The 14,667-nt window shown below is 40.1% G+C and overlaps 1 protein-coding gene and 1 pseudogene across 7 annotated transcripts in view; one reads left to right on the top strand and one right to left on the bottom strand.

Annotated features, from left to right (window-relative positions):
• Window positions 1-14,667, top strand: part of CEP112 (centrosomal protein 112) — a 461,470-nt gene that overhangs the window by 194,675 nt on the left and 252,128 nt on the right. For all 7 annotated transcript variants that reach the window (XR_009400487.1, XM_059380609.1, XM_059380606.1 and 4 more), the window contains one exon: window positions 12,241-12,423. Coding sequence is in view for 6 of the 7 variants with exons in the window: in XM_059380609.1 (XP_059236592.1) it covers window positions 12,241-12,423 (183 nt within the window). In the remaining variant the exon portion in view is untranslated. The remainder of the gene's footprint in view (window positions 1-12,240; window positions 12,424-14,667) is intronic.
• LOC132004059 (ubiquitin-conjugating enzyme E2 N-like) lies at window positions 4,410-4,855 on the bottom strand (annotated as a pseudogene).

The raw sequence follows: 14,667 nt of genomic DNA, 5'->3' as shown, positions 1-14,667 counted from the left end.
TTCAAAGTATTTTGGTAGCAAAGACAGGGTAAGGATGAGACAAATTATGCAAGATAAGTAGTTGGGAAGTTTTAGGATCAGTTGAGATATTTAATTAGCAGATAGCGTGCAATTCCCAATTTTCCCCTGTAAATATTTCAGTTACCTCGATTTTTTAGGAACATAGTCTAAAAACATGGGTAGACTTAAAGCAGGCCTCCTCTTCCTAGTTGTTTGTTTTTAACTTTTCTCATCTAGGTTAAAACAAATGGCACTTTTATATGGAGTGGGAATTAAGTGGGCAAAGATGAACACAGTTCTTTTCAAAAACTGTGGTATGAAGTTTGTATGTTGTGTTTTAGGATACTTTATTTTAAAGATGTTTCTTATGGGGCACCTGGGTGGCTCAGTCACTTAAGCAGTTGTTTCAGGATTTCAGCTCAGGTCATGATCTCAGGGTTGTGAGATCAAGCCCCACGTTGGGCTCTGTGCTGGGTGTGGAGCCTGCTTAAAATTATTTTTCTCCCTTCCCTTCGGGACCTGTCCCCACCTCCCCCAGCCCTGCTCATGTGCTCTCTCAAAAAAGGAAAAGAAAGTAAAGTAAAAACTACAAAAAAAATTTTTTTTTTCCTAGATAGTGATATGGCTGATTAATGATTCCCATTCCCTAGATAACTCAGAAGTCTGCAATAGAAGCAGTGTCTTTCTAATCATTCATTATTTGACAAATGTTTATTGAGCACCTACTTTGTGCTAACCATTGTTCCAGTGCCTTAGGATGTGGCAGTGAACAAAATAGCGTCTCTGCTCTTATGGTAGAGGAGACAACAGCGATACCTCTCTCTCTCTCTTGCCCAAAAGTAAGGTAAGGTAATGATAATTGCTATGAAAGGATATGCTATGAAAGGTGTTCAGAGTGAAGGGCAGTTTTATACAGGGTTGTTGTTTCACGTAAGGTGTTATTTTAGATGTGGCCTGTGAAAGGCTCTGAAGAAGTAATACTCAAATTAAAACCTTCATGAAGGGAAGGAGGAAACTATATAAAACTTGGAGTAAGGAGAGAATATTTTGTGCAGAGAGAATGGATTGGTATGTGACTGGAATGGAGTGAGTTAGGGAGAGAGTGTTAGGAGTCAAGGTTAAGCTGTGGGCAGCTTATATCAAATTCTGTGAACTGTGGTAGAAAGTTTAGGTTTTCTTCTGAGTATGACAGAAAGCCATTGGAGCATTTGAGCAAAAACTGGTCTGAGTTTCAAAAAGATTTCTATAGGGTGCCTGGGTGGCTCGGTGGGTTAAAGCCTCTGCCTTCAGATCAGGTCATGATCCCAGGGTCCTGGGATCGAGCTCCGCATCGGGCTCTTTGCTAAGTGGGGAGCCTGCTTCCCCCTCTCTCTCTGCCTGTCTTTCTGCCTGGTTGTGATCTCTGTCAAATAAATAAATAAAATTCTTAAAAAAAAAAAAAAAGATTTCTCTAGCTGGTGTGTGGAGCGTTGTTAGGGATGCGGGGTCAGAGGGCTAGTTAGGAGAGATAGCAGGCATCTGTTGAGAGGTTACCATGGCTAGGACCTGGGGGCTGTGCTGGGGGTGATGGCAAGTGGTCAGATTGGGATGTGTTTGGCAGGAAGGACTTGTTAATGGATGTGAAATGGAGTGTGAGAGGGAGGAGGGAACTCAAGCGGGACTCCTCCGTTTTCTGGCCAAACAACCAGGTGAAGGGTGGTGACAGACATGGACCCATGAGTAGAGAGAGAAGAGAAAGGAAGTCCCAGTACTCTTCCCAGGGTCACTATGGTGCTTAGAGATGGGGAAGAGATGGAGGAAAAACAAGAGACTGGGTAGGAGTAGCCAGTAAGGGAGCAGGGAAATTGAGAAGGTCTGGTTTCACATAACTCGTGTGCAGCAAGTGTTTTCCGAAGGAAGAAGTGAGCAGCCAGTTGTTTCAGGGGCTGCCAACTGGGGAGGTTAGATGGGGACTGAGAACTGACCATTGGATTTGGCAAGAAGGCCTCTCGCCACCTTGTCAAGGCCAGTTTCAGAGGAATGTGGGAACAAAAGCCTGTGTAGACTGAGAATGGGATACGAACATCCCGTTTGAGGAATTTTGAAAGAAAGGGGAGCAGAAGAATGAGGTGGAAGCTTGAGGGATATGTAGGGCCAATGGAAAGTTCTTAGAAAATGAGGTAAGTACAAACGTTTGTTTGTCGATGAGCATGATCCACTGGAGAAGAAAATGGCGACAAGGTAGGCAGCGGTGGGATGATTGTGGGAGCAAGGGCTTGATCTGGCAAGAGGGGAGGGCGTGGTGCAGAGGACAGCGCTGAGGTGACAGCGAGGACAGCTACGCACTCGAGGGAAGGCAGAGACTAGGCAGGTAGACACGTCAGTTGATGACAAGGAAGATGAAGTAGTTCCCCTCTGACTGCTTCTGTTCGGCTGTTCCTGAATGCCACCTGTTCCATTCAAAACGATAAGTGATCGTGGAGCCTTGGAGTAGGTGGTGTGCGGAAAGTAAAAAGAAAGTAAAAGGATAGGCCATATTTGGAGGAGTTTATAGCTTGGTTGAGCTGCTTGTCTTTCTAAGTTCCATACTAGCTGGACAACTGTTGATTTTTGTCTTTCCTATCGTTCAGCAGCACTGATGTGCCAGGTCAAGAAGACTGAATGTGTTTTAGAGGAACAGATAGAAGGTAAAATAAATTAAAACTAAAATGTGCAGTGGAGACATGTTTTCCCCCAAAATGTTGAACTCTATCTAAGAGGGTGAATTCTTAGTTAATGAATTTTCTCAAGTTGAACAGCTTGAATTGACCATCATTAAATGACGAAGAAAAAGCTTGAAGGATTTGACTATCTGAACAAATCCTGGGTTTTCATTGAGATCTGGCAGATAAACACACAGAAAATAGTAGCAAATTTTTCAAAAAGTAATAAAGCATAGGGTCATTATTGCCACCCACGCCCTGCGGGTGGCAGGTGACTGTTTTAAAGCGTGGAAGGAGACTGCCAAGAAGTGTACTAGCTTCCCACCCCCACGGCCTTCCCGGCATCCGCGTTCCTCCGTGGCCGCTGCTGCATCTCCAGCCTCTCCCCTTGGGCCTCCTGAGCTTCTGGAGCCTCAGCAGCCACGTGTCGAAGGCTGTCGAAGCCTCCCTGGAGAGGCAAAGGAGAACTGGCTCTGTGTGCTGGCCGGTCCTCGTTCCGTCTCGGAAAGCAGTGAGCTCCGCTACATTGTGTTCTAAAAAAGAGAACTTGCCTAACTAAACTGAACTGTTGACAAAGAGCTTTCATAGATGGGTTTTCTTGTTGTAGTGGATGTCACCTAGGCCTGGAGCCACATGGCCACCCACTAATCACAAATTCTTCTCCTGCTCTTCACACTCTGACGACGTTTTGCTATTTGCAGGGGATGGGGCCATGCCTAGTCAGACTGTGCTGTGCATTTTCTGTGCTGACTTGTGCTTAATTTTTACTTTGACTCCAAAAGCTCAGAGCAGATTTATATATGTCCTTACATTTATCTTTTTTTTTTTTTTAAAGTTTTTATTTGGATTCCGGTGAGTTGACATGCAGCATGTTAGTTTCAGGTGTGCAATGTCGTGACCCAGGTGTTCTACACGTTACTCAGTGCTCATCGTGTTACACAGACTCTGACTCCCCGAAAACTCCTTGTTGTTTTCTTTTTTTTTATGGCTCACTCTTTATTTAAAAAAATTTTTTTTAAATAACAAAAAATATTTCACTAAAACATAAGATCTACAGAAATTTCCAGAAAGCCATTCAAAATGGTCACAAGCTTTTTCTTAAAGGAAGGATTCTACCTTTGACAGCAAAGTCACAATGTTATTAGTGAGGGCTGTGATGTTTGTTTAATGTTCCCATTTTGGTTTAAACAGTCAAGCCTGACCAACTACAGCATCTAAATAAAGTTAGACATAGGCTAGAGAGCATATTCGAAAGAACTGGTTAGCTGCTTTTAACCAGTGCAATTAGATCCCCATAAAAAGGGGGCAAGGAGCCCATAAAATTAAAGTAGAACTTCTCCTCCTCAAAAAAAGGTAATAAAGAAAAACACCCACCCCCCTGCAGCTAACCCTGACAATTACCTTCATTCACAGTGCTCTACACTTAAATCAGGATAAGGAAAATGAATAAAAGCAGAGAAGGGCCACTGCTTTTAAAGGTTTCACAACCATCCAGATGGTACTTCTAGCCTCTGCTCATGCTTTACAGTGATTCACAGTGCTCATGATTCACGGTGAATCAGGACAAGACACAGATTCGCTAATGTGTATTTAATCACCAAAGGACTGAAGATGTCTGGGCTTTTATTGTGTGGTATTTCTAAGACTATGTCCATTAAATGCAAACCAAAAAGAAAGAAGTCTTGGCAGAACAGGACAAATGATGCACACTTGATGATCAGATCGATTTTAAATATTATTTATGGCATATAGCCTAGTCCATGCTCTAGCTGTTTTCTATGCGTGGGCCCTGTACTCCCACTGCTCTGCTGCATCCTTTGCTAGTGGACCATCTGAATCGGAGCACATAACAAAGCCGGGATCCATAGCAGACCTGTGCAGATCTGCCGTGCTGGGGACCACTTACCTTTCAGAGTATCTGAATGTACTCTTCCCAACTTGTCTACATTAGGATGATAAATTTTGGTCATGAAATGTTCGTTAGGGGCTGCCTTTGGGTATTCTTCTGGTAGGAATAGTTCAAGCTTAAAAGTCCCTCCCTCAAAGGGGGAATCCTGGGGCCCAGAACAAAAATAATGGGTGTTAATCTCATCTGGTTCTGCTTTAATGCCAGGAACTGGTTCTGCCAGCAAGTGCTGGGTTTCCTTGATAATCCTGCAGGACGGCCTGGCCATCTTGTCAGATCCCGAGATGGCCTCTGGTCAGTGGCTCCCTCTTTAAAGGAAAGTACCCCTTGAACTACCCGATACGTATAATTGCTCACGGTATTTGAACTGACCTTCATCTCTCTTTTTAAAAAAGATAGCACATTTACAATAGCTGATGCTTTTACTAGGCAGGGGTCTTCTTTACTACTCCACTCAAATTGAACCAGGGAGGACACGGCAGAACTGCTGTCACATAGTATTAAGGAAGAGATTAAAAAAAAAAAAATCTCAGGAAAATAGAATATTAGAATGATTTTATTACTTTAGACCAGATAATCTACCCCGTGGGAGGGACCAGAAGTACTGCCTTCACTGAGGTGTTGACGAATGCACTGATGGTGGGAGCCCTGATACCGCTGAGCAGCTACGTGGTGGCTTCCTCCATACACTGGCACCAAGAGTTTAAGATGCTGCTGCGGCACTGGGCTGCCCACTTCCTGTAGGATGGTAGGGTTCCAAAATGGCAGACACCAGGTGAGGCACTCAAATGTCTGAAGGTAGAAGTGACTACTGTAATGGGCCCCAAGGCTAGGGAGTTAATTAAGGTGGTTTGCCTGCAGGGGTCTTTGATGAGAGTGAATAGAGCATGTTCTTGAGGCATAGGAGAGACAGAGACCAATGAGAGTACTATTTGTACAACACTAGGAAGAAGTCAAGACTGGGCAAGGGAACTTTAGATAGTTCTCCACTTGCGTGGAAAATCATGGTCCTTCATTAAGTTTCTAGATCTAAGTTCACAGTTCACAGACCCAGAGCCCATGTGTTTGAAGGGAGACCGTGTTCCTTGATAAGGGCTCTTAAAATACCACGTAAAGGCCATCCAATGTGGTACTGCACACAATGGAGAGAGCTGAAATTCTACCAAATTCTTATCTTCTGGTGGTGACTACTGTGAATCGGATATAAGTATAATTCCTGATATTTCTGAGACATAGATAAGTAGAAGGGAACATAGATACAGAAACAAAAACATTTTTTAAGAAATGAGATGATGCTGTTTCTTACTTTTATTAAAATGATTTTATGTGAAATTAGATGAAGTAAAGAAAAAGGAAAACAAGGAATTTCTGAAGTTTAGAAAAATGTTCCTTCGCCTGATGAGAGGTGGTTTCGAAGAGCAGTAAGAGATAAAGATTAAAAATACACTGAGGTTTGGGGCACATGGGTGGCTTAGTTGGTTAAGTGACCGACTCTTGATTTCAGCTCAGGTTGTGATTGGAGGGTGGTGGGATCAAGTCTCACGTTGGGCGCACACAGAGAGTGGAACCTGCTTGGTATTCTCTCTCTCCTTTCCCCAACCCCCCACACCTCCACTTGTGTGTGTGTGTGTGTATGTGTGTACTCTCTTAAAAAATGCATCGATGTTAGAATCATTTTGAATTTTATGGCTCAATTTTGAAAGCATTAGTTTACTCACTATAATAAAAAAATAAATAAAATTAACATGCTTAAACCTCTTCCACCCACTTCTTCCACTCTATTTTGTCAATTGTAGTATTCTTTTATACATTGTGGAGAGTTGTATCATTTGTATTCTCTTCTCTAACCATGATTATCATAATTACATGGAGTTAGTTTCTTATTTAAATCATTTATATGCTTACCACCAGGACTTTTAGTACAACTTCCCCACAGTGGATACCTTTATTTTGATTCATCTGTTGAATGCTGAGATTTCATCATTAAATCGTTTTTTCCAAGAAGAACATATCATTGTTGTATTCACTGCATTTTTGCATGCTTGAGAATCACTGTGTGTTTCCCTATTTTGGGCTGGGCGTAACACACTCTGGTGACCCACATTTCCCTAAAACTTTGTACGTGGTGTTCCACTGTGTTTTGGCACAAAACATTGCCCATAACACAGCTCCTCTAGTCTTCTCTTGGTTGCCTGAATTTCATCCTCAAGTTTTTGTTGTTTTTTTTTTTTTTTCAAGAATGGTTTGGGTTCAATAGTTTTGAATTTTGCTATAGTATTCTTGAGCTGTTATTTTCCTCAAGAACAGCTTTTGTTGGTATACAGTGTGCTATTTTGATATACACACTTAGCTCTTCATTCAGTATAGGGAAAATTTCTGATACATCTGTGTGTACGTGGGTTTTCTTTTGCTGTTTCCTCTCTACATCATCATCTCTGTCTGTTTCATTATCTCGGATCCCTTGTCCATGCTAGTGATTTGATTTTCAGCCATGTTTATTCCGTTGATTGCCGTTTCTAATTTAGAATTAACTTTGTGATCAGGTAATTTTTGGTTCTTGGTTAATTCTGTTTTATCTTCTCATCTTTGGGTTCTTCTTTCATTGCCCTCATGGTCTTACTAGGACTGCCTGTCAGCTCCACTTGTTCCTGATTTTGAAGGTATATTTGCTCCCCTCAAGAACGGTGGTCCTCCCTTCCTTTCTTCCTGCTTCCCCCCCACCCTACCTCTTTAAAAAAAAAAAGTTTGTTTTTTACTTGATGTAATATTTTTATAGCTGTTCAGACATTTTTCCTTTCATCTCACTTGGGCATTAAGTGAGCAGCACTGTCCAAATTGACTATTCATTTTGGTATAATATGCATGAGTTCTCTCTGACTCCTTGTCTGCCCTTATTTTCAGCTGTATGTCTTCCTCTGAGTTGTAGTTGGAGCACTTTCTACAGCTTGAGATTAGGATAAGGACAAGGAGAAGAACTTAGTTGGGGCTGTGAGCAACTCTTGTTAGAGAAACCTGTATCTGCTAGGCCTTTTAACATTTTACTCATGTTCTCCCCAGGATTTGCTGTCTATATTGGAGGGATTTTTTCCCTTTTGAATGGGTGCTTTGAAGCCTATGCTTCATCAGAACCAGCCATAATTTTTCACTTTCTCAGTTTTATTCATCTCTTCCCAGCAGCCATTCGTCCTCCATGCAATTACCCTCCTCACCTTCCTCTTAGAAGATCTTCCTCAGCATTACTGCTGAGGGACAGAGTAGTGTGTCTCACCAGGTCAGAAACTTGCTTTCTTTCCTCAACTACCATCATCTGACATGGATGGCCAATGTGCTAGCCCTCTTTCCTTGGGTTCCTGCCAGTGAATGTTCTGTTTTTAACATTTGTTTTGTTCTTCTGACAACTTTTCAGCTGTCTTCACTTAGAAGTTCCAGTGTCAGGTGTGTTCACCATGAGGCATAAGTTGCCTTGGAAGCCATTTGTTCGCTTATTGCTAAAAGCATTCCAGCAGCAGCTGAGTGACTGTCAGGGTGTTGTGGGGAAGCTTCATGAATGAAGATTGACACCGTATTGCTTAGGTAGCCTTTACGTCTCTCCAAACTCTTCGGTTTTCATACTACTGTTCACTTGGAATTAGAGCAGCTACCATTCAGTTGTAAGACATATCTGTCCCCAGGGCTCCTAACTGGAGATTTCTTCCCCTTCTTTCTTTCCCAGCCAGAGCACAAGGAGGGCCTCTTTTTCTAATTCCTGTAGTTTTAATCCATTCTTCAGCAAGGTTTGTAGAATATAGATTTGTAATTTCATTATGGGTAAGGTTATTTTAGTTAGTATTTTTTATCTAAAAATGTGTTGAACCCATTCTATCACTTGCATAATTTATGTTTCTGGTTTGGAATTTCTGACTTTGAGGTATGTTATTGAGATGTATTGTTTTCTGTGGGTTATATACTGAGAAGTAATGACTTATTCCATCTCCTTTGTCTTTTTCTTTATGAGATTATTAAAAAGTGTTCGGGCCACATTTGCCAGCACTGATTTCACTCTAAAACAGTTACCAGGGCTTAAAAAGATATATTCCAGGACCCCCAGAGACTTGGCTATCTAGTGGTTCCATCTTGGTCTTTCTCAGAGCCTGTAATGTACTTCTGCTTTTGGATACTTACATCAAGTCTCAGTTAGAACAAGGACATCATCATCTGGTTGCAAAATGATTTAGTCTGTGATGGAGGGCTGCACTTTCAGGGATTTCAGAACTTCAGAATTTCACTCTTGAACTTCGTGTGTAGTGTGGGGGTAGCATAGTGGATAAAGTACCATCACCTGTTTTGACCTACAAAAATAACAGTTTCAAACTAATAGTTTCTAGGCAGTAAAACCATTTTCTCACCCAAGCCCCAACCATCAAGCCATCAAGCTCAGCATTTCAGGGAACTACCAGATTGTACCAGATGCTCGCCCTTGAGGGCTACTCACTTCACTCCCCCAGAAGACATGCCAGTCTGCTTTAATACGTGCTGAAGGGATATACATAGCTATTGTAGTTACCTGGCACAGAACCCATTGCTTTTGGATTAGGGAACTTGGAGTTTTCCCTCCTGTGTTACAGGGAGCTCTTTAGCTGGCCCTACTTAAGCAGGTTCCTTGGTGATGGTGCATCCTATTCTCCCCGGTAGGAGATATCATCTTAACACAGAGATCTCATTGACCACTGAACATTCATTCTAGAGGAAGCTGTATACTTCTACATCCTCCACATTTTCCATGATTATCAACCTCCTGATCACCACTGATTCCATTAGACATTATTGTTGGCCAACTGAAAGTATTTAGTAGTCCAGGATAAAGAAGATACCCCATTCATTGTTACCACTGAGATATGCCTATAAGTAAAGGACTGAACTGAGGAGCACCTGGGGGGTTCAGTGGGTTAAGCATCTGCCTTCAGATCGGGTCATGATCCCAGGTCCCGGGATCAAGCCATCGTTGGGCTTCCTGCTCAGAAGCGAGTCCACTTCTCCTTTTCCACTCCTGCTGCTCGTGTTCTCTCTCAAATAAATAAATAAAATTAAAAAAAATAAAAATAAATAAGTGACTGAACTGGAAAAGTAAAAAAAACCTCTTTTAATGTTTACTTACATGGAAGGGGCTAGCAACCAGTACAATCTTGAATTTAAACACAGATCCACTTTGGTAATGGCCTTTGTGGTTATGAATCTCATCATTAAGATGTTTCTAGACCATTAGGGTTTTTCTTCAAGACTCTACCATGTATTAGGACGAAACATGTCTGCCAGATGATGCTAGGAGTGAGGAATCTTAGGCAAAGACCAGAAAGGGCTTATAACATCTAGAATTTGGCCAAGTAGTATGGATTCAAGCAGACAAACCTGAGCTATTTCACTTTAAAAGGCACCAGCAACCCTGAGATTTATTCATTCATTACGTAGCATCACTGAGCAATGGGCTCTGACAAAATGACAAACTACTAATAATTTATGAACATCTATCTTTAAGCTCAAAATTCCACTATCTCTATTTCATTTGTTTCTAATTTTTAAAAATGAATTAACTGAAATCTGAGCATGGAAAGGGTCATTGATCAGTCTACCAGAGCTCTTCAAATAACTCAGAGGAAGATACTTTGGAAGTACATTATTTAGAGCCTAGAATGAGGCTGCACCATTACAAACGATTTCATAGCGACTACCATTCATGTGTTTTTTCTTGGGGGAAGAATTCTGTAATCTTTCTGCCTTGATTATGGGTCAACTGGTTATTTTTCCCTAGAGGATATGAAATATTTTGTTTTCTGTCAATTTTAAAATCACACCCATTCTCTCAATTTTTCTGAGGCTTTTAAGAATCAGATCTCAGTAGTATTCTCTACCTCCATCTATTTCTTTACAGTGTGTTACATACTTAAATGATTTTAACTAAAACTTATAAATTTATTATAATAATGCTTGGTAGTATAGCACTGAGTAGAAATAATAATGTGTCCAAGAACTAAAAATATTCTAACTCAATAATTCATAAACTCAGATGCCTGAAATGATGCAGTAATATCAATACAATTTTCAATTCTCTCTTTTGTTGGGATTAACATTGTAGTTGTGTGAATCAGAGTAAAGCATGCACATTAATTTTAAATAAAGAAAACTTAACTACTTGGTATGTGAGAAGATGTGTATATTATTTTTTTCTATATGTTGCCAGCAGTAAAATAATTAGGAAGAAAGTTCCCTAGATTTGAAATACACACAAATTCACTAGGCTGTCTTTGTTCTCAGATGCAAAATAAATGTTTCTCTATTACTTCATACATTATTTTGTTCTGGTAAGTGTATGTAATGAAAAGTGGGTTCTTCTCGATAGTATCATACATTTATAAGTGGTCAGACATTTCCTGTTCATTTTCCACTCTAAGAAAAATCACAATAAGGAAAAATGTCAAAACCCGTGTTTATAAGCACATTCAGTTTGTGTTTTTGCAGTTAGAGGGTGAGGATATCAAATCTCAAAATAATTTCTGAAACTTAGTGTAGCATGCTCACGTGGAGAAATGAATGCTATCGCTTTAAGATAAGGTAGTCTGATGATTCATTGCACGAAACAAGAAACAAGATCGATTTGGAGCAGGCTCCTACTGTTAGCTTTTTTGAAGATGGATTCTCACGCCGAAAATAACACAACATATTCTAGATAACGGCAGTTTTTTCCCCTGAAATCCACCAAAACTGAAGAAAAATCCAAGTGACTGTTCTTAGCAGCTGTGTGGCCTGGAGTTCACTGGGGAAGCTGGCTTCCTGCAGTCCCTATTCATCACCTGCTTCAAAGACAGCCTGGCTGGCTATAGTTTGCAGGCCAGGTAGGGTGCCATTGTGCACAGTCTGGGAGGATTAGTATCAAAGCTGCGGCAACCAGGCCCTTGGTCTCGGGCTGCCATTCAGTCTAGCAGGGAGAGGCTAAGACTGGCCAAGGTCACAGTCTCCAGTGTGGAGTGGACTGGGAAAGGATCCTGAGAATAGAATGCTCTTTATGAAATCATGGCGCAAGCTTGCAGCACAGCAGGTGCCCTTCTGGAACACATAACATCTGTTTATGTTGGTCTACCGTAGCTGACAACGAGATAATAGAGCTTTGAAATTTATCATTTTATTTTTTAAAAAGACAACTGTATATACAATAATCCAGATGCGTATTTAGCTTCGAGCTTTTATTTGAAAATTATAAAGAAAACGGACTGATTTAATTGCTGCTTTTACATGTATATATTGAAGCAAACAGCAAAGCGTACTGCCTATTAACCATTTATAACCATTGCTGATCAGTAATACCCGGAATCTTGGGTAGGAAATACCTAGCATTCAACATAATTTTTTTCAATGTTCAGGCATTTATGCCAACAGATTGCAGAACGATTTCCTGAATATGCCCAACTGTCTTGAATATTAGGTTTGGATAAAATCCCCACCCCTCCCACCCCCCCCCCCCCCCCCCCCCCCACAGATGAGAGTATTTCAAGGGTGAGGTAATAATGACGCAAAAATAAAATTTCCAACTTGGACAAATTAGAGAAAAATTAAGCTGTCCATGAGTTGTCATGACGACAAGGATGTTCTGTTGATGAACTGTCCTCCTCATTGTCCAATCAGATAGTGGAGCTGAAGCTGGAGCATGAACAGGAGAAGACGCACCTATCACAGCAGCATAGCGCAGAGAAGGATAGCCTAGTCCGAGACCATGAACGGGAAATTGAAAACCTGGAAAAACAGCTTCGCGCTGCCAATATGGAGCACGAAAATCAAATTCAAGAGTTCAAGAAACGAGATTCACAGGTAATTATCAATAATATTTGATAAAACGGGTATCTATTTTTAAAAAGTCATCAGCGTTTAGTGTTTTCTTCTTATTCTTCTTGGTGCACGTTGTTTGATCATTTGCAAAACTGACATATAAATGTGATTTTTTTTTTTGTTTTCTTCTCCCCACCCCCCCCGTTTTGAGGATGAATAAGGCTTTAACTACAGAAACCACAGGTAGCCAGATTAAAAATCCCATGGCGCGCTATAACTTGGCCCCTTTTTTATAATCTTGTCTCAGTTCCTTTCATGATGGATTTTTTTAAGGTATCTGCCCCTTACCCCTCCCCTCAGCTTCAGCAAATCCCTATGAAATATATCAGCCTCACTCCTTGCTTTTTGTTTTAATCTCTGTAGGTAATCAAGCAGCTGTTTTAATATTTGCTTTTCCTTCCTGGTGTTGCTTTTTTTTTTTTTTTTTCTATTAGACTCTATATTTGATTAGATCACTCAGATGGTAATTGATAAAAATGACTCCAGAGAAGGGCTATTTCCCATCAGGTCTGTGGCTTATTCCTACATGCGCATGCACATGCCTCCTAGCCTCCATCTCTGTAGTCCCTGTTGGAAGCCATTTGGCAGAATAACCCCCAGCTGTGGTAGCATTTGACTCTTCAAACTTATGGATGAAATGTGCACTGTCAGCATGGAAAATTATCTTTATAAATTTCAGATGAAAAAAAAATCTTATTGGGTGTGTGCACCTTTGTGCTACAAATACGTTCTTTAGGGTATATGTAATCAAAGGCCTTTAGTGTATCCTCTTGAGATTGCTGTGAAATTTTATTAAAGAAAAATTGGGGAGCAATTGATCACAAAAAAGATAATTTTCTTTTCTAATAAAACCATATCATATACGAGGTCTAAATCCCTCTTTTCCCATGGAAATCTTAACCATATTATTCATACCACACATAAGCTTCTTCCTAGTTATCCTGTCTCCCAAATAATGTAATTTTTAAACAGTGAAATAAGCCTTCTATTTGTGATGACATGTGTTTAAACGATTTTATGATCATCTAAACAATAATAATGCTACTGATTAAATAAGGTGTTTCTTTCTTGGCTGGAGGGCGGGAGGCGGTAAGGCAAAGAATAGGAATTATTGGTTATTTTTCATTTGACCTTGAGTTGTCTTTCACCTTCGGAGAATGACTGGGGCACTATGAGTATACTCGGCACAGGTTTTTTTTGGTCAATAATATACATTTATAGGAAAACTATTTTCACTGTGTTTTTTGTGGGGGTTGCTAACTGAAAAGGTAGTCATTGTAGTAGCCATGGTTCCAGCAGAGTCAGGTGCTTCCTGCTAAATCAACGTGTATTGTATTTTCCCACCAACCTCATTAGAGCCTTTATGAAAATACATGCTGATCTTCTGATTGTTAGCCATATCATTTACTAAGAATATTTTCAAACTTATATTCTTCTTCAAAGATGATGCTTAGCCTTACCATTGTCTTCTGTGGTAGAATATTTGGGTTCTGAGTCTGTGTAAGTTCTGTTTGCATAGTAAAATCGAATACTTGATACAATAAGACATTAATTTATATAACTTCCTACTATTTTGGTGCTGTTGTGGAAAGCCGACAGTAGCGGAGGCCAGATATAGAGGAAATCTTTGTGATTTTTACATGCGTCGTATCTGCCATATATAGGGTGCGGTTCATCCAATAACAAAAGGGAAATTTTAGAATTATTACATATAATTAAGCCACAGGGAGAGTACAATAAGGTCCTTAATTGAATTTCTTCTAATTGAAGTAATCAGCATGAGGACCATATGACCTCTTGAAATGCTGTAGCGTATGATTGTGTTTCCTCCTATTTTGTGTCTTTCTTGGAACAATTGGAATTGCTATCCTGCGAGTGCTAGTAAAGCAATGTAAACTAAAGCTAAATGCATTTTTGATCTGAATGAAAATGATTTTTTGTGTAACCTAGACTTGGTTGTTTTTAGAGAATGTATTTTTTTAAAAAATTTGCCAATAAGTTATATTTTTAAAAACCCTATCATGTATACCAAAATGCTAATTATTTGTATTTATTTTGGTTATTCATTGAGGATATTAATTCAAAGTTTCCTTCAGGTACGATCTCAATTTTCCAAATATATCTTTTCATGGTTATGATTTAGGTAATGTAACATAGAATACCTTTGAAGTCCTGAATTCCATTCACGAATTTCAAGAAAACCAAGTGGACATATATTTTTTTAAA

The sequence above is a fragment of the Mustela nigripes genome, chromosome 16 (genome assembly GCF_022355385.1).
Source record: "Mustela nigripes isolate SB6536 chromosome 16, MUSNIG.SB6536, whole genome shotgun sequence".
Lineage (NCBI taxonomy): Eukaryota > Metazoa > Chordata > Mammalia > Carnivora > Mustelidae > Mustela > Mustela nigripes.
Note: the sequence above shows the minus strand (reverse complement) of the source record. Positions and strands in the feature narration are given on the sequence as shown.